The following is a 22042-nucleotide window of genomic DNA, read 5'->3' as shown; positions in this document are numbered from 1 at the left end:
GCACAAAAACACACATTTTAATTAAGACGTGTGGTTGTACTTTACCTCATTAAACCTCCTAAAGGCCAGTCCTAAACCACTGTGTGCTGTACACCAAGTGTTTGCCTTACTGTAAGTACACATGTTCTTTGAATTATAGACAAAATATTCAGGTAATGAAAAGGGTGGTTGCCAAAAAAAGCACGCGTTAGTGAGTAAAACTTTATTCTGTACACTAGAAGGTTAGCAGGACCATGAACAAGGCTCAGAGTGAACACAAAGAAGGAAACAAAAGATATCCTAGATCAACACATTTCCTTTGCTCCCACGAAGTTAATCACATCCTAATCTATTAAAAATAAAGACAACGAAGAACAGAGGCCCCAGGTTCAGTGAGTCACACTTCAAAGAAGCAGATGATGAACTAGAGTTAATGTTCTCAGATAAAGAGGGTGAAGCAAAGACATCATCAACGCACTCTTATCTTTGAAGAAGGTATCAGTATAAAACCCACCTATAAGGATCATTCTGAGAGTTTTTGAAGCCCTCATGCTACACACTCTATCGTGATGCCTTCAAATGCAACTGGAAACAGGAAATGTTCAGGAACACGGTTCAGAGCAGCTGCACAACATGGTTCAGAGCAGCCAGGTGGCCTGTCAGCACGTGTTCAGCTGGCAGTGATTCATGACGTCATTACTACTGACTTCTCTGCACGTGAAGCTTTTGTAGATGTTGTTCAGCCACTCGATGTGCAGCTTCTGCCCCTTGACTCTCCTGGCATGATTTTATTCAAAGTTGTGTCACTTTGAATTAGTCACCGATGCTCCCGACACCATGGGGTTAAAAAATATGCGACTGAGGAGTTCCCGGGTTTCAGAGTATTACACCGTCTAATCTCACGTTAGACGAGCACCTCAAGTCATCATAAAGGTTTTATGTACAAAACCCTGACCCTTCCTGTAAGACACACTATTAAGGCACACTGGGTATTAATCATTTGCTTTGGTAAATACTATAAATGCAATGGTTTATTGCTGCGTCGATCTCGTGTTTGTAGTTTAGGAAGTTTATATTATCTTGGTAAATTTCTTTCACCTGAAAGTGGAGGAGAACACACAAGTATTAAACATCTGATATACAGAATATGCAAAGTTCCATATGGTGTTATAGAGTATATAGAGTTAAATGAATCTCCATTAAACCTTAGTAATAACAGGAGACCGGCGTGTTTTTACCGATTCAGTCGTCCTTTTTGGTTTTCTCACGCTCTGGGTCCTGGGAGGCGTCTGCTGTAGACTCTGCACACACACACATGCATAGTTTAGTGACATCCATGTCCTGGACTGTTGTGGTCGGGATGCTTTGAAATCATTTGCCGTATGATTTTACCATCATCGAAAGCGAAGACACAACCGCTGCCACGTGAGCAGCGAGGAGACCAGAGCTACATCACATGTGGCTCAGCGGTGAGTTACCTGCGCCCTAAACCCTTCGCACTGTGTGGTGATTAGGCTGACCGGCGCTCGGCCTCCAGAGGGGAAGACTCGTAAAAAGTTACGCAACCTGGCCAGTAATGTACATGTGCTGCCTGGAGGGAAGTGAAGTCTGCTCTGAGAGTACAGCATGTTCTCTGGGAGTGAGGAGTGGGGTGCAGGCGCTCACGACAGCTCACGCACACATTTAAACAGTTTAGTTAGAAAAATAAGTCCAATTGTAAATAGTAGAGCTAAATACATGTTTGTGTATCTGTAATAAATGAGTACGAGTACAGTGTTAGATCAATTGGATGGTGTGGTATAAATGAATGACGCCCTGAAGGTTTTACAAGCTGACAGGAATCAAGTTGGTCCTGTTGTCTTGTGTGATTCCAAGCCTCAGGCCACGATTGTTCTGCACGCAGCTGACATCAGGGCTCAGAGGGCGACAAGTGCCCTGACTGGAGCCGCTGCGATGACACGTTCCCGCTAGAACCCACACACTGGAGACCAGCTGCTGGGTGAGGATGCACAGGACAGTGAGCGTATCTGAGTTAGGCTGCTGTCCTCCTCTGCTTCATGGCCACTAATGATGAGCGCGTATACGTCCTATCATCCCTGCATCAGGTTCACCTCTTTCTGCTTGCTGGCACATGTTTAGTTCATAATGCGTGCCTGCTTTTGAACAGACCGGCTGCACTGACTGACCTCCGCCCTAAAAGCTGTCAGAGTTTGTCTTTCGTGCCATAATGAGCGTGAAACAAGCTCTGACACCTTATGGAAGCAAGTCTGTGCTCAGCCACATGGGTGAGCGGTGAACTCTTCAACTATCACGTCCGTCGGCACGTGAGGAGCATGTTCCTCATGCAGGGTCACGTTTCGTACCTTTCAGTGATGCTTCCGGCGCTGGGTCAGCTGCTGAGGGCGCTTCACAGGCTCCTGAGGGCGCTTCACAGGCTGCTGAGGGAGCTTCACAGGCTGCTGGGGACGCGGCGTCCACCGCTGGCTCTCTGCTCTGGTGCTCATTTGCTGGTGACGTCTGTGGGCCTTCGTCTGCAGAGGCCTGTGGTGTGGCCGGAGGAGCGTCCACTCGCTGGGTCAGCTCAGGGGCTGGTGCTGGTGGGGCAGGCTCAGCCGGGGCACCGGGGTCCACTGAGGGCTCTTCAGCAGCTGGTTGAGGCTCAGTTTGAAGCTCAGCTGTGACTGGAGTTAATGGTGGCATCTCTGGGATGGTCGACATAGCAATGTCAGGATCTATTACAGGCTCTGCAGACTCTACAGAGGATGCGTCACCTGATGCTGCAGCTTCACTTGATGCAGGGGCTTCACCTGGTCCTAATGCTTCAACTGGTCCTGAAGCTTCACCTGGTCCTGATGCTTCACCTGGTCCTGATGCTTCACCTGGTTCTGGTGCTTCACCTTGTCCAGAAGCTTCTTCTGATCCTGAAGCTTCACCTGGTACCTGGGTTTCACCTGGTACTTGAGCTTCACCAGGTCCTGATGCTTCACCTGGTCCTGAAGTTTCATCTGATCCCGAAGCTTCACCTGGTACTTGAGCTTCACCTGGTCCTGAAGCTTCACCTGGTACCCGTGTTGCACCTGGTATTTGAGATTCACCTGATGCTTTAAAGTCACCAGTTGCTTGTGCTTCCCCTCCTGGAGCTTCACCCCCTGGAGCTTCACCCTGTGCTGCTGTTTCACCTGGTTGAATAGGTTCAGGTGGTGTTGCTAAAGCAGCCCCTGGTGCCACGTTATCAGTTGGCGCCTCCATAGAAGCCGTTACTACTTCAGGCGCCTCTGTGTTCTCTGCTGCCTCTTCCACGACCACTGCAGCCTCTTCTGCTTCCGACACGACGGGTTCAAACGCAGGGGGGAGCTCAACAACAGCGGGGAGCAGCTCATTTTTAACAGGGGCATCATCCTCTGCAGAGCCTGCTGCCTCGTTCTCTTTTAGAGTAGCTTCAGCAGCGTCCTCTGCTGGAGCCTCTGGAGCCACTTCTTTGGAGACAACAGCCTCCAGCTGTGGTTCAGGCTCAGCCAGGAGATCTTCTCCAGAGCCCAGGTCCTCCTGGGCCTCCAGGGCCACTAAAACAGCTTCTGCCTCATCCTCAGGCCCTGGATGAAGGTCCTCTGGTAAGGCCGTCTGCACCGGGAGCTGCAGCTGGTCCTCAATGGTGTGGGAATCTTCTGCAATGATGCCATTTTTGACTATTGTCAATAGAGGGATGAAAAAGTGATACGTGGTTAGGATTAGGAAGACAGGAAGCATGTGGGAATAAGACAGGAAATAATATGAAGGGGCCACGTGGAATTTCATTTCCGTAGTTGGAAATATGACCTTTTGAAGCCTGTGTTTGTCTAAATCCCAGTGGAGATGACAATCACTCAGAGGAAATAGAATACATGTGCCTCCCTTCTTTTTTCCTCAACAGTGTTCTGAATATGGATGTGAACAAGCCTGGTGAGAAACTGTAGTAGATGAGGAACAATAGAGAGGTTGGTTACTTGAACTCAAATGTCAGGATCTCACAGTCACGCCCACAGGAATCACGACAATCTATGAACGTGAATGGATTTTCATTTATTGGCTAAGTGGGTGCAGTGGGATGACTTAGATGCTGAATGCGTGGAAAAACTGGACGCTGCCACGTCCTGGTTTCACTGGTCTGTCAGACGAGGTGAAAGAAGCGAGAGCAATGGGTGGAAGGGAATGCGACGAGCAGAACCAGCAGAACCAGCGGATGGAAAACGTGTTGGATCATAAAAGTTTCGTTTTAGACACTGCTTTTTGCATGACGTCCGTCATGTCTCCCATGCGGCCCCCGCTCCTTTTCCCCACGCTGTGGCAGCTCCCGCACCACAACTGTGCTCTGACAACCGCCTGTGTTTGGGTTCGAGACAGAGACGGCCTTTTCGAGCATGGATGACCTGTGTGTCAACACGCTTTCGCAGCCAAAGATGACAGAGATCCCAGTCAAAACAGTGGCACAAGAGGAGGAGGGGGGGGCGAGAGGCCTGAACAGGGGACGGGACCGGCCGTGGCCTGAATGCGTGGATGCACAGACTGTACACTGTACGACTTCGACCCCCACCCGCTCAGACACATTTAGAGAAGCCTGCTTGACTGAGAAGGACAATCACCACCTCTCTTGTTGGGCTGACGTAAAGGTCTGGAGACGTCTGGCTGGAGAGACAATAATGCATAATAGGGGGACACGTTAAGCTACATCCTGTCCTCAGCGTATAATGAATCAATGAAGTACGGGCAGGAATCATCACAGCAAAATATAAGCAACAACAAAACAAACACGTCACAACGTCAGCTGAGATTTACAGGAAAAGAGGATCGCTCTCATGCAACAAGCAAACAGGTTGGGTCACAACTCAGGCCTGAGGCGGCAGGTCTCTGTGTGGAAGGATCACACGAGGAAGCTCCTTTTAAGAACTAAGAACTAAGAACTAATGCAGAGGACTCCTAGGAGTGCATGGAAAAGGAATCTCCATCTACAGTGTTGTGCGTAGGTGTAAAGCAGGAGAGTAATGCAGGAGAGCACCAGACCGGCCGGTGAACTCCACCCGACTCCTTCACTGCTGTGTGTGAGGCGATGGTAGTGAACCATGGAGGTGACTTACCCAGTGAGGCTCCGCTGCTCTCCTCTGGCTTCGTCCCTGGTCTTTTCTCTTGATCAACCGTCTGAGCGCTGGACGACGAGCAGCCCATGTTTGACAGAAGAGCTGCGATCGACACTATTAACGCAGTGAACACGGGTCCCACGCGTGTGTGTTAGCAGACTGTGATGCTGGCCATTCTCTGTGCTCGTCTGCGTGCGTGCGTGCGTGCGTGCGTGTGTGTCTGTGTGTGTGTGTGTGTGTGTGTGTGTCTGTGTGTGCATGGCCTGCTGCCCTCTCGCCACGGACAACCGTGTGTTGTGAGGCTGCAGGATCTACAGCTTCATGCTCCGCGTCTGCTCTCAGTCACACTATTCATGGAGGAGGAGGAGGCAGTGACGCGTCCTCCCCTTTCGCTCCGCGGGAGGAGGTCCACCACCTTGTGGTGATGTGGAGGCTCGCTCGTGCTCGGCATTTTTCCCCCCAGACAAGGATCAGCCATAGCTCATGAAGGATTTCTGTAGAAACAGACATTTATTTGATGTGGAATTACATAACAAGAGTGTTACACTAGAAAATACGCTGTTTGTATACAAAAGTCCATAAATATTGTCAGTAGAGAGTCGAGCGTTGGACTGTGCTTCAGTGCAGCTTCTTCTCTGAGCGTCGAAGAGTCGCTGCTTTTCATTTGTTCACAATCTGATTCTCCAGCGTCTCCAGCTTCTTTGACATCGCTTCGAGTGGACGCGTTAAGGAAACCCAGTTAAGCATTGGGAAGCTCTAGTACGTGTGCTTTTAATGAATGACTCAGGTGGAAGGATATTTGTCTGCATCAGGATCTTCAGCTTCTCTGTGACCTGAGTTTGAAACATGATCAGGTTCTCACATTTGCACACGTTTCCATCAGCCGGTTCGTCTGTGAGGGAGGAACAAACAAAAACGGGTGGAACCTCCTTGTGTTTGGATGTGTTGCTCTTTTCTCATCTTCTCTCTCTCCCGTCCCGTCTGCAGAGACGTGTGTTTACCTTTACACATCCTGGATTTGAGCTTCTTCGTGATTTCCCCCATCTTTTCGAAGCTCTCGGCGTAGTAGAAGTGCTGCTCTACAGGCTCGGAGGCGATTTCCTTCAGCTCCTGTTCGATGGCTTTGCCCACGCCTAAGGCAAACAGCGTGATGCCTGGAAGCGAGGAGGAGATTAGCAAACCGTCAAGCTGCCGCCGCAGCCCCAGCTTGGGGGGGAAACTACCTGACGTCTTGGCTTTAGTCGCCCACTCTGACACGTCGTCCTGTGATCTCCCGTCCGTGAAGACCACGCCCACGCGCCGGACGTCCGGCCGCGCGCCCTCTCTGGCCGAGAAGCTGGACTCGAACATGTGGCGCAGGGCCGAGCCGGTCATGGAGCCTCGGCCCATGTACTGCACGCGGGCCACGGCCCGCCGGACATCCGGCGCCGCCGTGTGCTGGCCCAGGGGGAACTCCGTGCGGACCTTGGTGGAGAACTGGAGGAGGCCCACGTGCGTGCCCGGCCCGGAGACGTCCAGCGAGTCCACCACGCCGCCGACCAGCTGCTTGACCAGCTCGAAGTTGGCCGGGCCGAGGCTTTTAGAGCCGTCGATGACAAACACCAGGTCCATCACCCCGTGGACGCACTCGGGTTCTGTGGGAAACGCGGTTAATGCGCCTCAGGTCCATGTCTCACCCAGTTACGTGTCACTGGTCTGAAATCTGACGTCTCACTGTACTTTTGCAGCTCTTCAGGTCGTCAGCCAACATAAACCCTTCAAAGCATCTGCAGGCGTAGGAGTCATTGGCGCTGACACACTGGTGCTCGCAGCCGTGGACCGCTGCCTGACACGGGTCCAGACCTGAGGGTCGTCACAGGGAGACAATGATGACGGGTGGAAAATCACATGTTTGAACGTTTTGAACTTTTTAACAACGAGCTGTTGTAAGTCTTCAATAACATCAAGAAACACTGATGCTCTGTGACGGGACGGACAGGATGTTCCCTTAATCCACAGGGAGGCAAAAATAGACAGTTATTGTGTGTTATCGCTGGGATTAACTGTGACCTTCCAGAGAATTTGGCTCCAAATGATGTAACGTGCAAACGCAGGAACAGACTAATCGCTGGCGCGACGAGTGAGATCTGAGTGAATCGCCTGCACCTCTACTCACGCTGACACGTCCTGCCGTCCGGGCGGAGCTCGAATCCGTGTCTGCACTCACACACGCACGAGTCGCCCGCGCTCACGAAGCGCTGCTCACAGCCGTGCGTCCCGTCGGCGCAGGGGTCGACCTCTGCAGGGAACAGTCAGCTCCAGGTCTGATACTGAGATCATCGCCTTTGCTTGAAATGCTCTTAACGAGGCAATGCGAGCAGAGCTCCACACTTACGCTGACACGTTTTCCCGTCAGGTCTGAGTGTGTAGCCTGTCCTGCATTTACACACACAGGCCTCGTCCGTGTTCAGGAACTCCTGCTCGCAGCCGTGGGCGCCGTCAGCGCAGTGATCGGTCTCTGGGTGTAAAAGTAACTGTGATGTCATTTTCATATTCATCCTATTAAGCATTCATCTCTTCTAGCTCCGTCACTGAAGCTTCTATCACCAGCTCTCGTCTTGATTAATTAAACACCAGCAGGTTTTACTCCAAATCCGAAACCGGAGCCTGTGAAGCCACGGCAGGAAAACTCTCCGCAAACTCCTGTGGTGATTGCAAAAGCACACTTCCACCAGGAAGTCTCCCCCGCCTGGTTTGAGGAGAAGCAGAGCCACGGCTTCCAGCTGTGGGTGGAGGTGCATCACCCGAGTGGGAGCTCATCAAGCTGCCACAAGTTGCATAACGCTGCTTCTCTTAAAGGCAGACAGCATCACACAGCTGGTAAACACGTCAAGCCACAGAGCTAAAACAGACGAGACCTGAAGTCCTACATGTGTAATTGATTCAGATGTAGAGGAAGTGGGTCGGTTTTGGAGGAGAAAGAGAGAGGCTTTACTTCTGCAGGTCTTGAGGTCCGGGTTGAGCTGAAACCCCGGACGGCAGCGACACCGGAAGCCGTCGGGCAGGTTGACACAGATGTGTTCACAGCCATGATGGACCGTAGCACAGGCATCCTCAGCTGGAGAGAGACCCCCCCCCCCCTCCTCCAGTCATGTGTCAGGTCCACAGCATCAAGGCTGACAGCGTGTGTTTGGGTCCACACTTACCCTGACACGTTTTCCCGTCAGGTCTGAGTGTGTAGCCTGTCCTGCATTTACACACACAGGCCTCGTCCGTGTTCAGGAACTCCTGCTCGCAGCCGTGGGTGCCGTCAGCGCAGTGATCGGTCTCTGGGTGGAAACAGAAGCTCATGACAGAATTAAAGATGCTTTCCACGCGCTCTGACTGTGTCTGTTCCTCCACCTGTACACGTCTTGCCATCCGGGTTAAGGGTGAAGCCCTTCCTGCACTGGCACCTGTACGAGGCAGGGCTGCTCACGCAGATGTGCTGGCACTGATGCTCCACCGCCTCACACACGTCTGTAACGGTTCCATGCAAACACATTAACGGAGACAGAGGCAGTGAAAAGGAGACTCACTGTGGAACAAACCAGGGATTCGTCACCTCCGCACAGTTTGGACTGGAACCCGAGGAGGAGGCTCTCCATCTGGCTGAAGTCGGCCACCAGGTGCACGTGCTCCGAGTGCGGCTCGCTCCCTATGGCCTTCAGCGTGTTCATGTCCACCCGGCCCACGCCGATGGCGAAGATCTGGATGCCGGCCCCCCGCGCTCGAGCTGCCACCTCCTCCACCGGGTCCTGTGGCCTCCCGTCGGTCACGATCATGGCGACGCGCGGCACGTGCAGGCCAGCCGGCCGGGCGCCCTGCTCCTCGGTGAGGGCAGTGTCCATGGTGTACTGGATGGCCAGGCCCGTCATGGTGCCCGTGGCCAGGTGCTCCATGCTCCGCACCGCCTGCTCCACCTCAGCTTTGTGGCTGTAGGTGTTGAGGGAGAACTCAGGCTGGACCACGCTTCCATACTGGAGGAGACCGACCCGCGTGTTATTGGGTCCAATCGTGAGGAACTGAAGGAGGTTTACGATGAAGGTCTTGACCTTCTCGTAGTCATTGGGGCGGATGCTTCGTGAGCTGTCGATGACAAAGACAAAGTCCAGTGGGATGTCTCTGCAGTGGGTCTCTGCGATCAGCGACATGGATACAGTTTGGAATCAGGCAAAGTTGTGTCCAGCGTCAATGAGCCTTTTCTTGTCACCTCACAATTACGTACCTGCTGTTCTGTTTTGGACAGCGCTCTCCTTTTGCCTCTGGGCTTCGATGGGTCCCGGACGGCGTCGGTCCACTTCAGCTGCACCACAACACAGCAACAGGCAGAGGAGGCCGAGGGCCAAAAACCTCATGGTGACACAAGGCGAACCTCGGCAAAGGGAGGAATACAGCAGAAACAAACCATGTCATTCTCTGTGAAATTTTTTGGAATCTGTGTTAAAACGAACACAAAATGTGTGATGTGCTGCTAGAATTTCTGTTTTTCTAAATGAAGTTCTGAACAGCTTAACTTTGCTCCAGGTGATGACACCAACGCAGACCTCTCTCTGTCTGCAGCTCTACAGGAACCAGCCTGTAGAGCTGCAAACTGACCTGAGACCTGCCAGGATCCCACACTAAGCTGTCCCTATTTCTCTTTGATGTGTCTCCCACAGAACTTAGTGTTTTCACTCCTCAAACGCATGTGCAAGTACCAGCTGCATCACAGCACAACTGACTGCAGGAAGTTCATTCAAAGTCCAAACTTTTGCTTTAGTGAAACATTTTCCATCCTGATAACAAGTCATTCTGTCGGAATTATTTAATTGTTTACTATGAAATGCAGAAACAGTGTGTAGTGGTTTGCAGGAGCTGATCTGCTTTGTGCATTAACGTGATGACTTTTCAGGATGCAGGAGACTGAGCAGCTGCCAAACCCAGAGCTTAGGTAAACACTGAACTGTTCTACGAGACATATGAACATACAGCTACTTTCTAATTAAAGGGAGCCACCAAACAAACAGACTTGTACTGGCACTGAAACAAATCCAGCTACTTACCTGGTGGTTCTAATGGATCTCTGGTGGACGTGGTCAGGTTTGTGAGGAGATCCCAGCGCTGAGTAAAGAACGCTCCAGACTGTAACACGCTCACGTCCCAGCCCCGTCTTTTTGTGTGAGGAGGCGCTGTCATCGCTCGGCCCCTCACTCCATCCTCTCTGTTCCTGTTTACTCCACCTCCTGCTCAGCCCAGTCTGATACTTCTACTCACCAACACTGGGACTGCTTCAACATGGGCTTACTTAAGCAAACAAATGTTTTATTAATTATATTATTCATTTAAGTTACTTAGATAATAAATACAGGACCTTCAGACATAATGTGGTGCAAACAGATCAACCCGTCAGAACTATGAACACACAGAGCAGTAGTTTATGGAAAGACTTGAGCAGACATCACAATCCCACCCACTGCTGACCGCACCGTGAAGGCCTTTAGAAACCTGCTACATAGTTTCCAGGGCAACATCTTACATTTAGTCCAACAATATAGGACAAAGTCTGTGTCAGTAGTAGAAATAATGTGTAATATAAACGAGTAACGGGAGATAAAACTGAAGAACGTGGTACAAACCAGCTCAAGCTTTACCTTCAAAGAACAACACAAACATCTGTCAGTAAAATTAGATTTTATTTTGACAAACGCATATCCCATCTTTATTTTTTATGCAGCAGCAGCCTCGGTTTGACGTCCTTGCAGGGAGCAGCTCCGTGGGGCAGACCCCAGTGTTTACACAGACCCCGGCCCAACGACCACAGCCCGGGTCCGTATTCAGCGAGCTCCTGAAGGTCCCGTCTGGAGTCGCTGCAGCATCTTCCCTCTAGCAAATCATTCAGAGCGACTTCAAAGAGCGAAATGATTCCAGATCAGCGCTGCTTTTGTGCTGTCAAAATGGGTGAATAGCAGCCAAAGACACGTCTCATTGAAACGTTACCCGCGTCGATCATCATGAAACAAGCTGATATGTTCACTATACATTAGGTTGCTGTGTTTATCGTGTCCTTCCTGTCCAGCTGACACTTCACACATGGCTCCATAAGGTAAGCTCCATTAGAAAACATCTGGATTAAAGGCGATCCAACATGTGGTGACTTCACTCACTGCAGTGGGCAACTCCACGGCCGCTCTCGCAGTTGTGCACAGGTTGAATAGATTTATCAGAGCAAGGACTCACAAAACACAGTTACACAAAACACTAGACTTAACACAAATACACCTATATCTATAGGACTCAGACTGTCTAGTGCTTTCAAATTTTACTTCACCCAGATTCAAATAAAATCAATGAATAAAAACTTTCAGGAAATTAAACTAACAGGTGTTAAGAGTTACAGTAAGAATTAACGTGAGAAATACATAACAGGAAGCAATGAGAGGTCACGGCGGTGGTGTGTGTGTGTGTGTTTTGTGTGCGTGCGTGTGTATGTGTTTTGTGTGTGTGCTTGCGGGCGCGTGCGTGTGTGCTATATATGTGTGTGTGTGTGTGTGTGTGTGTGTGTGTGTGTGTGTGTGTGTGTGTGTGTGTGTGTGTGTGTGTGTGTGTGCGTGCGTGTGTGTTAGGCTGTAAACTGGAGAGGCAGGGCGGTGCATTGGCTCTGGGCTGGTTTCAGGCCGTAGCGGTGGTGTAGGGGGGGGGGCCCTGCTTGGGAGGAACACTGACACTGTCATCGTATGGAGGCAGCAGCACCTGCAGGAGAGGAGGAAGGAAGAAGCTTCAGTGTGAGGTGTTCAGATGTAAGTGAAAAGAAAAACATTATTACAGCTTTGCATGATTATGGATGAAGTGATATGGCACAGAAAGCCTTTTCCTTTCAAATGGGCTAAAGCGCAAGCTGTGAGTCAAACACCTTAATGTAACGTAGGACTGCTGAAAGCTGAGCAGACAGATGAGCTCACATTCGTCATGTTTGAAGGGACGAGGACACTGACACTGAATCGATAAGCTGGTCTCTACTGGTAACTAGCTCCTCATACATCGACAAGGATCAATGTTTCCTTGCTCTGTAATGGGCCTAATGTTAACATGCACCAATAAAATCACTGTTAAAGCCAATGACCCAACAAAAATGTCTAGTGAAGCTCATTGGAAATCAATTCAAACGGCAGGTCATCAGATGATTATTACTCCCTGTATGTGGAAATACTGAAAGGTCAGAAAATCAACCCCATGAACAGAGTATTTCTTGGTAGATGAAGATGTGAGTGACTCGCCTGCATGTCACTATGTACAGTATGGTTAAATGATAAATAGTGTTAAACAACCAACCTGACACGAATATTCTGGTTCCAACTGACATAACAAATGACCAGAGGAGGAAACAAAGACGGCTGTTATACGCTCGGCTCTGCTGATGACTCGTGCTTTACACGTGGGTCACAGTACAGATGTTATGGATATTCCATATTTCTCTTTAAATAATATATGACAATTGGCCTAAAGTCTGTGGGAGTGACATGTTATAATAATCCTCAGAGGAGACTTACTGTGGTGTCGTTGGTCGTTACATAGAGCAGGATTTCTGAAGCTCCCTGGCCACTCACGTATCTGTAGCAGTTCCACACGCATGCTATGAGGTAGGCCTGGAGTCAGGGAGGAAGGGGGAGAGCAACAACGCAGTGGGTAAACGGTGAAATCACAGGCTGCACGGCCTTAACCGGACAAACGCTCAGCACCAGGTTATGAGGGTCTGTCTGAGTGGTACGAATCACACACACACACACACACACACACACACACACACACACACACACACACACACACACACACACACACACACACACACACACACCGCCATCTGCTACACTCATCCGCCGGCACACACTAAAGCCGGACTGAGCTCTCTAACCTTCATAGTAACCCAATTAACGAGCTGCTGTAAAGCTCTTATTTTCACTGTCTCCAGGAATGTGCAGTGACATGACGCTGATGCTCTGTAATATTACCTATCCCAATGAGGTCCCAACTGATGTTGCCTGCTGCAGTTTCAAGGGCTAAAGTAAAGAAAACCATCCTTTTAAACACGCCTCAACTAGGACAGGATAAATAGGTGCTAAGTGTTGTCTGTGTCTCTCAGCAAAGAAAAGGCTGAGACGTGACCATCCTCATCCTCAGTTGTTATAGAAACAGTTGTCAAGGTATTTATTTAAGTGGAGGCTCCTCAAGAATCATGTGCAGGAATACAAATGGGAATAATTTTCTAGAGATTTCACAGAAGCTAGACATGACAACCTTCCTCTCATCCTTCCAAGCACTTGACCCTATTCTGCTCACCTTAAAGCCGAGAATACAGCTGATGAAGAGCAGCACGATCAGGACCAAGCACACGTTGCTGAGAGCGGAAATCTCCTCCTTATAGGGGAAGTTATCGGGCTGCACCGTCACAAGAAGCAAAACATTAATTACAATTATTAACACAAGATCAACACAAAATCCCCATACGAGTTGACATCTTGTCAGAGAGTGAGGAACCCAGGTTCCCACCAGCTGCTGCAGGTAGTCCTGGATGGTGTTGGGGTAAACCACGATGCTGACGGCCACCAGGGTGTTGAGAGCAAAGTCAAATATTTGGTAGCTGAAAAACGGGACGATCCAGGCTGCACGCAGCTGAAAAGGAGGAGAGGCTGTTCAATGGACCTCAAACGCATCTCGTTTACACTGTGGAACTGGGTCGCGAGAAGATTAAGACGCATCTTAAATAATAAAGGAGGAGGCGTTACTCTGATTTAGGCTTTCACAGATGCCAGAAATAAATGAAGGGTAGTAGCCTGGCGGGAAATCCTCTAATATATGGAACAGAGAGATCCGTTACCTTGTATGCACCGTATGTCGCCATCCCACAGATGAGAATCATCAGCAGAGAGATGGCTGAGGCGATGCACATGTCTGCAAAGGACAGTCAGATATTAATGGTACTTTGGGTTCTTAATGACATTCGTGCCGACGTTCATGACCTCACGTTCGTCCAAAGCGAACTGTGCCGAGCTGATAAAGCGCACGCTTTAACTCTGTGACGCTGCGATTCGCTCGGCGTCGGGCCTGACCTCCCGTCAACTCCACATAACACAACCGATCATTCTGTTACATACTGTAAGAGCAGCACCGGGCAAATCTAAACACACAGGGAGGACTCCATGTGGTTCTGCGGTCAACACTCAGAAACAAGGACCTCCCCGAAGCCAGAGCTACCGCGCATCTCGAAGCTAATGCTGACAGACAACATGCGGACTACTTACTGGCATCATCCATGACATCCAGGTCATTAGCCAACTCAGCGCTGGTCAGGTGGTACTGCTCAGGATCGCTGAGTGCCGTGAGCAGGATGAGCAACACCACAGCATTGATGAGCTTAGGGACAGAGGACATATGGGCAGATAAAGGAAACAATATGGACACAGACAGTGGAGGAACAGATGTTAAAAGGATTCTGACAAAGAAATCGCTTAAAACTGTCATGGGATGAACAGCGACTGAAGAATTATCCAGAATCCTAACATGTTGAAGACTTATAAATGAACACCGAACTGTGGCCCTGACTGTAGGAAGTTAAAACGAGCCATTTCATCTGAGCTCAGGAGCGTTAAATGACATATCTAAGCATGGCTCTTTGTTGTGATGTGGCTGGCGCAGCTCATTATGCAGGTGACTCATCCACGGCCACTGATCAGGTGAAGGTAATGGAAAATTCTCTGCACTCGACAGGCCCTCGTCCCTGTCGGACACAAAGCTGCTACCTGAAGAGGCCTCATGCTGATTTATTCATATGGATCAGAGGGAGGATTTTTCCACATGGGTGTTTGGTTTAGTTAACCCCCTCCTGTACTGCTGCAATGATGCACAGGTGGTGGTTGAGTCAAAATGCAAAAAAAAGGAAAAGGAAGTTTAAATAACCCTGGAATAAAGTACATATTGAGTGTATTCACAATTCTAATAATGTATAGCTCATAATTTAAATTAGCTCTTCCTTTTCAAGCCAAAGTAGAGCTGCACTAAAAGTAAAATTGCTGAAGTGCATTTAGGGAAATAAATTCGTTTAGTTTCAAACCTGGACTCGATCAAACATTCCTACATACAGGAATCCTCAGTGATGCCTACGCGGATGCGGTGAGTGACAGGCGACAGGCGGTGCTCACCATGTACCAGACCCCCAGGATGATGGTTCCGGTGCGGACATGGCAGCACAGACAGCAGCTGGTGGAGAACCAGCGGTCCCACGCAGAGATCATCATCATGCCGCTCCGTCACGTCCGCAGCATCGGCGTCAGCGAAGAACGACAGGCCGCTCTGCTCCGGTAACGTCCACTGAGCAGGATCCGACTGCCTCTGACTTGTCCGCTACTTATCACCGTGAGCGGCTTAACGGCACGGAGCGACCAGCGTCAGGTCCGCGTACGGTAAAAGAAATCAACTTCCGGTTTCTTAAAGTAAAACCCCGATAATGGTTGAATTTGTGCTTTCAGTGTTCATTTTTAACATACTGTAAGGTTTGCTAATGTTATATAGGAATCAAGTTCAAATACTACCAGCCACTACTGTGTCAAGTACATTGTTTAGCCCTCAATACATGACATAGCGACATAAAACATTAATTCCCAAATGTGTAGGCTGCTTGGTTGCTTCTTAATAAAATAATATTTGGCTGAAACAACTCTTGAAACAGGCAATGCTAAATTTATTCCGCATATGAATGTAAGAATAGTTTAAACAATCAAATGATTTAAAAAAAGTAGAAGATAAAGCTCATAACAGAACCTGACGTAGGGCTTATTTTGCCAGCTAACACATACTTCCGGTGTTGTTGTCATTGACGGGGAACTTGACGACTGGATGAAGACGCATTTAGTCGCTGTGCTGATGATAAACACAGAGTGTGTGTCACACTAGATTGGATCAAATCCGATGATGTAAGCCAACGTTTCCAGAAAGTTAGAGAGGCATCTTAAATTACATACATAACAAATTACAGGTGACATGTTCGTTTACTGCCATTTCAGAAAGCCTGAACTAGATTTGTTGCCTTAAGCAGCTCCTGAGTGTATTTCATAAAGGCTGACTTGCAGGATGGGGCTTTAATGCCATCCTGTTTCACTAATCATTATACTGTAGTAGGATGTTGATCCAGAAACTGTAACAAGCCAAATATAGAAAAACTGGCCTTTATTTAGTCTTTTTACATATGGCTTAAGCTTTTCTTTCATTACAAACAGATTTTACAAAAAGGGTCTGAAGACTTAATGGTTGGAAAATAATAGGTCGATGACACTGCAATGGTACATCTACAATCAGAGGGTCCCACACAGCTCCGGCCACAAAGCAGTCACAGATAGTAAAAACACCCACAGTTGTCTCAACACTCTGCAGTACATTAGACAAGACAAACCAGATGGAGCGAGTCAATCAAGTGGTGTAACCACACACACAAAAACACGGAGCAGACAAGACTCCCTTTTCTTCCACTTACTTATGTTCATGTTACATTTAGTTCACAACATGTTTACGTCTTCTTGAGAAAAAAAAACATTAATTTGATCTCTGCTCTTTTCGTCCAACAGTGCTCGCAAACATCAGAAATAAAAGCGCAACAGCGAAGGCAGGATCAGCATTATGGCTCAGTGTTGTTCGACCTGCGAGTTGACCGTTTCCTTTCTGAACACAGTAGACGCCCGTCATCAACCATTACAACATCAATTTCCTAAACATGATCAGAATTTCTACAGGTCTAATGTCTACAACACAGTTCCTTCAATGGGTTATTCGATTCAGTGGAATTTGAAATAATCATAGTAGCAAATGCATACTTAAAAAAAAAAAAATCATTAACACCGCATTATTTTAAGATTGCACTGTATGAGCCACCATTTGACACCATTTGTATAAAACTTGATTTTGTTTTTCAGACAGGACTTAAGGTAAGTCCTTCATGATGACCTTCAAAGTTCTCGTTACAAAAGGTGTTGCATAAACAAGATATCAAGTCTTTTGCATACAGTGGTTCGTAGCATGGACGCAGTCTCATGTCTCTCTTCTTGCCTTCTTTTTCTTTGCTGGTTTGGGTGCTTGGCTATCCTCGGGTGTTTCTGACGGGGGGGAGAAGAACATAACGTGCCTTGCTGTTTAACAAGCCATTTTATATTAGGAACATCACATCATGAGTACAGTTATTTGTGAATCTGTGAAATGAAACAAGCAGGTTGATAAAAACAAAAGGCAGATGCATCATGGTAATCAAATGCTAATGTGCTTACTTTGTTGTGTTGGAGCAGGGAGGTTGTTCTGCTTGGCAGTGGACTCTGTGTCTGCTGGCTTCTGTGGCACTTGTGTGACAGGGGGTTTCTGGGATGCGTTGTCCTTCACTGGTCGGTCGACTCTCACCTACAGGAAAACCAAATAATAAAAGGAAAACAATGGCATGAAATTAATAGAGCGGAAATAGAAAAGGTGTGTGGGCTGTGTTTGAGTCAGACAGCAGCTCTGCTGACCTCAGCAGCAGCTGCTTTGACAGGCTGGACGGCAGCAGTTTTCTCAGGAGCAGCGGGCTGCTTCTTCACCGGAGCTGCATGAGCTGCAGGCGCCGCCTCTTTCTCCAGGTCCTCGCCCTTCACAGGGTGCAAAGAAACAAGCTGAGGTCCATGTACATGTAAAAGTCACAAATTCAAGGTAAGACTGAAATACATTTCAATAATAGCTAATAGATGTGCACATACAGTACATACCTGACCCGCTCCTCCATCCTCTGCAGCTTTCTTCTTCTTCTTTTTCTTCTTTTTCGCTTTAGTCGCCCCATCAGCACCTGACTCTGCCTTGTCCTTTTCATCCTCCTCCTCCTGAAGACCAAACAAAACGAGGCACAACTGAGTGTGTTTGTACAGGGCCATAATCAAGTAAGCAACTGGAACACACGCTGGGTTCTGAGCCCAGAGAAATTCTCAGTCTCTTGTGATGCTCAGTTTCGACTGTTCGTCTGGGCTTACAGTGGCTGCGATCAGCAGATTAACCTTGGCAGGCTCAGGGAGGGGGCGCTCCTGAGTGGGAATGGGAGCAGGAGTGGGTTCTTCATAGTTGCCCCAGGCTTCGGCAGGGGCGTTCCAATCGGAGCTGGGGTCAGCTGAACCACCGTCTGAAAAACAGTCAGGGAGTAGCAGCATTGAGAAGACCTGTGACATCATCAGTCTGAGACAAAGTAAACAGCGGATACATTAATATATTAACTGCTGTTTCTTTTTCACTTGTGCTTTAATAATAAACCCTGTCAGTTACAATTCTAAGGGGAGCGATTTCCGACTTTTAACCAATATTTTTTCTTACTGGGTCCAGACCACTCATCGTCCACTCTGGGCTGATTGAGCCAAGTCAGCTCACTCACAGGCTGGGGCTCTACAAGAGACGAGTGACAGTCACTAAACCCGACTGCCATCTAGTGGCCCGAGTCGCTTCTCAAGTTTTCACACACTTACCAGTAGCACCGACTCCAGCAAAAGACAGATTTAACTCTGTTCCCTTCTCAATTACAGTCCACGAATCTGAAACATACACACACATTTCTGTCATGCAGCTGTTCCACACTATAAATTATTAATTGACATTAATTTAAAAATATTTCATAAATTAATCTATTCATAATAACCTACAATTAAAGTATCTTCTTAAATATAACTTTACTTTGCTAAAGCGGTAACAAATGTATAACGCATCTACAATATGCAGTTAACCCCATGGCCTGAATTAATCTGCAACTTCGATCATTCCCCAGAAGCAAGACCCAGAGTAAACTCGTCCCTCCAGATATTGATGTGTGTATTTTTGAAGACAGGTTTTCCAGGAAGTCAAATCAACCCCACAGCTGTACTTCCACATGGGAAACAGCAACATCCCAGGTCTCAAGGGGGGGGGGGCATTTATTATGTAGACAATAAATGCCAAATACAGAAATCTACATATCCCCATAGTAACACACTGATACAAGTGTTTGAGAACAAGGTTCAGCTGGTTACTGATCTATTTACTAAATAATCTTGCCATCAATACCATCAAGCACACTTTTTAGGCGGGGACCTCTCTTCCGATTCTTATAAAGCTTTAAATTATAATCTTAGAGTGTTAGAAGTGGAGATAAAACACTGACCATCGAGCTCTGGCCTCCACACTGTGGCTGGTTCTCTACTGGCGGCCCAGGAGCCTGCCTTCTTCACAGCACCATGAGCAGGAACCTTAACGGGCACATTAGTCACAGCTGCAGGCACTGTCGGCATCTCGCGGCTGTTCACTAGAACCAAAAGGGACGACTCAGCCAGAGTAAACACTGATCAGGTGGGCAACATGTCAGGTACTGGAGTTTCTAGCAGAGCATGCAACTACTATATTATTGTTAGGGGTGTGACTGTTACCTTGCGAAACCACAGCTTCCACCTTCTCAGTCTTCACTTTTGTAGATTCTCCTGAAACATAAATTACAAAAAGGTTTGATAGATGACAAGGAAACCACTAGTCAAAGTTAGTTTTTAGAGCATATACAAAGATTTCAGTAAGAAGATTACACCAAACTATAAATTATTCACCTTTTTTCTTCTTCTGGGCTGTGGGTACAGATGCTGGAGGGGCACTAGGTGCCACAGAGGCAGTGGGCTGCTGCTCTGGGGGCGAGCTCACAGGTGTCTCCCCTCCACCCGGACTGGATGAGCCATCACTGGAACCTTTGTCCTTCTTGCGCTGCTCGCGTTTCTCTTTGTTGCTGACCTTGGTCTCCCAAGTGCCTGAAAAGAAAGCAAGTGTATTATGTGGAATTACTTGCATAATGCTGTAAGGGTTCACTGTGGGATTAGAGCGAGAATAGGTTATGGATTAGTCAGGATGAAGGTATCAATGAGGAGACTTGTTCTACAAACCAGTGGAATGTTATACAACAATGAAAGAGGTATAAATCATGTTTACCTCAATATATTTCAAATTAGTATGTTTGTTCCTGCTTTTTGAATGCTTTTACCAGAACAGTGGCTATTAATATATAATATAAAAACAGGCCTATTCAAGTGGCATGGGTCAAACAAAGATATCACTTTGACCAAAACAACTTCATTATAATGCAATTAAAAATATCTCACCTTCTTCTGGCTCTTTGCCATCTGTAGTCACGGACTTGGTCTCCTTTGAAGCTCCTTTGGTCTTCTTCTTGGACTTCTTTGGCTAAAAGAAGAGCAAAGAGTAAAAAAACATATTCAGGGTTTATAGAGAAAACTTGGGCGCAGTTAAACAGGAGAAAATCGACACTAGGGGTCCGACAGCAACTGGGCATGTGTCTGGTGAGTGAACTATGGACAGTCAATCAAAAGGTGCATGCTCCAGCTATTTATAAGTGAAACTCATCCACAGGCCTACACTCCCTAAATCTGTTAAACCTTATTGGAAGTACTATTCCTGTCTTCAGGCATCTGCTCAATGACATAATTCTGACTCCAGCGCCTTCTGGCAGATTGTGCCGTTTTGCACTTTCAGTTACTGTAGCCAAATACTGGTTTTCAGTGGGCTTCAATAAAAAGGTGAATTCCAAGCAGCCAAACTAATATCGCCACAATACCTCTTCAACCTTGTCAGCCTTGACTTCTAGTGGAGGCGGATGATGATGTGGCACCATCTCCTCGGACACCATGGTTTCATCCTGGGGTTCAGCCACTGCTCTTCCATTTGGCTGCGCTTTCTGAAAGGAACGCGTGAAGTTAAAGTGTAGGATGCTGAATATTTTTCCATGGTACCAAGTCTTTATCGATAAATGACACCCGAGTCGGTCAGGTCGGCCACTAGCTTGAGAAATGCCAGTGAGGTGTTAGCATGACAGCCACCGTTAGCCGGGCTAATGGTACGGCGATCAAGCTAGGAATGGGTGGAACGTCCGAATGGTTTCGTTTACGTACCTTTTCTGGTTTCTTCTTTTTTTTCTTCGGCTCCTCTGATTTGGTAGTTTTAACGACTCCTCTCTTTATATCGGCGTCGTCGTCGACTTGACGTACGGCGGGTCGCTTCTTGAAAAGAGCCCGGAACACTGAGGCCCACAGGGCGACCATCAGCACCAACCCGGTACATGCCGCGAAGAGGATCATCCATGGCGGAATGAGCTCGGGCTTCAGTCCCAAATCCACGCCGAGCTCGGAGCGCACCAGCTCCAGGCCTTTGGACAAGAGCTCGTTGAGACGAGTTGTAATAAGCCTGAGCTGCTGAGAGGCCGCGTCCTGCCACTGCTCCATTTGAACCGTTTCAAAGAGACCGATTAGTCACGCTTTGCTTGCCGCTATTAGCTGCGCTAGCCTGCAGTGCTAGCTACAAATACAACGATTTCGGCATGATAGGGAAAAAAATATTTCATAAGCACTTCCTCCAGCAGCATCGACCTATCCGATAGCTAGCTAGTGAATCCCCTAGACCTGCTATTTTAAACTGTTGTAACTAACTAGCCACCGACATCCTGCGATAACGTGCTACCGTTAGCTGTTCATTACAATGAACGTACTGTCTATGACCGCGAGTGAAGCAGGTTCACCTCATATGGCTCAGCCTTCACTGACTGGAGGAGAAATGCTGCCTTCACCGACACTTGTAAACTGGAGATTCCTGGTTGTAAATCTCAACCGCGTGTTTAGCACGTGATGGCAAACGACAAATGATTCGTAGTTGCCCTAAACAATTTATAATCTTTTATTTGTAGTGGGAATTATGCGTATTATTGGAGCGCATGTTATAATATTTATCCTAGAAAAGTTGCTTTTAATCATGTAACAACAAAGTAGAGTGTCTTATTTCTAAAAACTAATCCTTCCAAAAAAATTCAGATTCAGATTATGTAATGAACATAGCACTAAAAGGTTGCAGAGGCGTCTTAATGGGCGGGGCTACAATGTCACTCA

The 22042-nt window shown here is 47.9% G+C and overlaps 4 protein-coding genes across 9 annotated transcripts; all 4 read right to left on the bottom strand.

Moving 5' to 3' along the window:
- Positions 1-187: 187 nt before the first annotated feature.
- Positions 188-5428, bottom strand: LOC114843258 (neurofilament heavy polypeptide-like). Of its 2 annotated transcripts, XM_029129637.3 has the most exons (5): positions 5091-5428; positions 2751-3665; positions 2343-2681; positions 1218-1280; positions 188-1077 (listed from the first exon to the last, which is right to left on the bottom strand). In XM_029129637.3, the coding sequence occupies exons 1-4, from the start codon at positions 5176-5178 to the stop codon at positions 1222-1224; spliced, it is 1401 nt and encodes a 466-aa protein (XP_028985470.1). In that variant the 5' UTR covers positions 5179-5428; the 3' UTR covers positions 188-1077; positions 1218-1221. The 2 variants fall into 2 exon arrangements, with proteins under 2 accessions (XP_028985470.1, XP_028985469.1); XM_029129636.3 differs by having other exon boundaries at positions 2343-3665.
- A 143-nt stretch (positions 5429-5571) lies between these two features.
- LOC114843257 (matrilin-2-like) lies at positions 5572-10616 on the bottom strand. The gene is made up of 13 exons (XM_029129635.3): positions 10154-10616; positions 9337-9483; positions 8674-9246; positions 8472-8588; positions 8276-8398; positions 8065-8187; positions 7465-7587; positions 7246-7368; positions 6810-6932; positions 6314-6724; positions 6092-6244; positions 5890-5982; positions 5572-5806 (listed from the first exon to the last, which is right to left on the bottom strand). Exons 1-13 carry the CDS (start codon positions 10284-10286, stop codon positions 5751-5753), a joined length of 2298 nt encoding a protein of 765 aa, XP_028985468.2. The 5' UTR covers positions 10287-10616; the 3' UTR covers positions 5572-5750.
- Positions 10617-10764: 148 nt separating this feature from the next.
- On the bottom strand, positions 10765-15550 carry LOC114842591 (lysosomal-associated transmembrane protein 4B-like). Of its 2 annotated transcripts, XM_029128237.3 has the most exons (8): positions 15284-15550; positions 14387-14498; positions 13963-14036; positions 13635-13757; positions 13425-13523; positions 12638-12733; positions 12420-12443; positions 10765-11840 (listed from the first exon to the last, which is right to left on the bottom strand). In XM_029128237.3, exons 1-8 carry the CDS (start codon positions 15380-15382, stop codon positions 11760-11762), a joined length of 708 nt encoding a protein of 235 aa, XP_028984070.1. In that variant the 5' UTR covers positions 15383-15550; the 3' UTR covers positions 10765-11759. The 2 variants fall into 2 exon arrangements, with proteins under 2 accessions (XP_028984070.1, XP_028984071.1); XM_029128238.3 differs by lacking the exon at positions 12420-12443.
- Positions 15551-16290: 740 nt separating this feature from the next.
- LOC114842590 (protein LYRIC-like) lies at positions 16291-21754 on the bottom strand. 4 transcript variants are annotated; one of them, XM_029128233.3, is made up of 13 exons: positions 21056-21753; positions 20722-20841; positions 20249-20330; positions 19706-19900; positions 19535-19585; positions 19273-19413; positions 18605-18670; positions 18456-18524; positions 18122-18267; positions 17855-17974; positions 17630-17746; positions 17396-17522; positions 16291-17227 (listed from the first exon to the last, which is right to left on the bottom strand). In XM_029128233.3, exons 1-13 carry the CDS (start codon positions 21383-21385, stop codon positions 17163-17165), a joined length of 1629 nt encoding a protein of 542 aa, XP_028984066.1. In that variant the 5' UTR covers positions 21386-21753; the 3' UTR covers positions 16291-17162. The 4 variants fall into 4 exon arrangements, with proteins under 4 accessions (XP_028984066.1, XP_028984065.1, XP_028984068.1 ...); XM_029128232.3 differs by having other exon boundaries at positions 17630-17770; positions 17864-17974; XM_029128235.3 differs by having other exon boundaries at positions 17864-17974; positions 21056-21751.
- Between the last annotated feature and the right edge of the window lie 288 nt (positions 21755-22042).

Source organism: Betta splendens, chromosome 16, assembly GCF_900634795.4.
Source record: "Betta splendens chromosome 16, fBetSpl5.4, whole genome shotgun sequence".
Taxonomy (NCBI): Eukaryota; Metazoa; Chordata; class Actinopteri; order Anabantiformes; family Osphronemidae; genus Betta; species Betta splendens.
The sequence above is the reverse complement of the archived record's forward strand: the minus strand, read 5'-3'. Positions and strand labels throughout refer to the sequence as shown.

Coding starts and splice junctions, on each gene's coding strand:
- LOC114843258 (XM_029129636.3), bottom strand. CDS start 5,178: ATGGGCTGCTCGTCGTCCAGCGCTCAGACGGTTGATCAAGAGAAAAGA. Junction 3,666..5,090: donor GAGCAGCGGAGCCTCACTGG/GTAAGTCACCTC, acceptor TATTGACAATAG/TCAAAAATGGCATCATTGCA. Junction 1,281..2,342: donor GCCGGAAGCATCACTGAAAG/GTACGAAACGTG, acceptor GTGTGTGTGCAG/AGTCTACAGCAGACGCCTCC.
- LOC114843257 (XM_029129635.3), bottom strand. CDS start 10,286: ATGACAGCGCCTCCTCACACAAAAAGACGGGGCTGGGACGTGAGCGTG. Junction 7,369..7,464: donor TGACGGGAAAACGTGTCAGC/GTAAGTGTGGAG, acceptor TGTTCCCTGCAG/AGGTCGACCCCTGCGCCGAC. Junction 6,725..6,809: donor CGACCTGAAGAGCTGCAAAA/GTACAGTGAGAC, acceptor CGTTTCCCACAG/AACCCGAGTGCGTCCACGGG.
- LOC114842591 (XM_029128237.3), bottom strand. CDS start 15,382: ATGATGATGATCTCTGCGTGGGACCGCTGGTTCTCCACCAGCTGCTGT. Junction 13,524..13,634: donor AGGACTACCTGCAGCAGCTG/GTGGGAACCTGG, acceptor GTGACGGTGCAG/CCCGATAACTTCCCCTATAA. Junction 12,734..13,424: donor GCTGTATTCTCGGCTTTAAG/GTGAGCAGAATA, acceptor CCCTGACTCCAG/GCCTACCTCATAGCATGCGT.
- LOC114842590 (XM_029128232.3), bottom strand. CDS start 21,385: ATGGAGCAGTGGCAGGACGCGGCCTCTCAGCAGCTCAGGCTTATTACA. Junction 19,586..19,705: donor AGCCCAGAAGAAGAAAAAAG/GTGAATAATTTA, acceptor TTTATGTTTCAG/GAGAATCTACAAAAGTGAAG. Junction 18,671..19,272: donor GTGGAGGCCAGAGCTCGATG/GTCAGTGTTTTA, acceptor TGTATGTTTCAG/ATTCGTGGACTGTAATTGAG.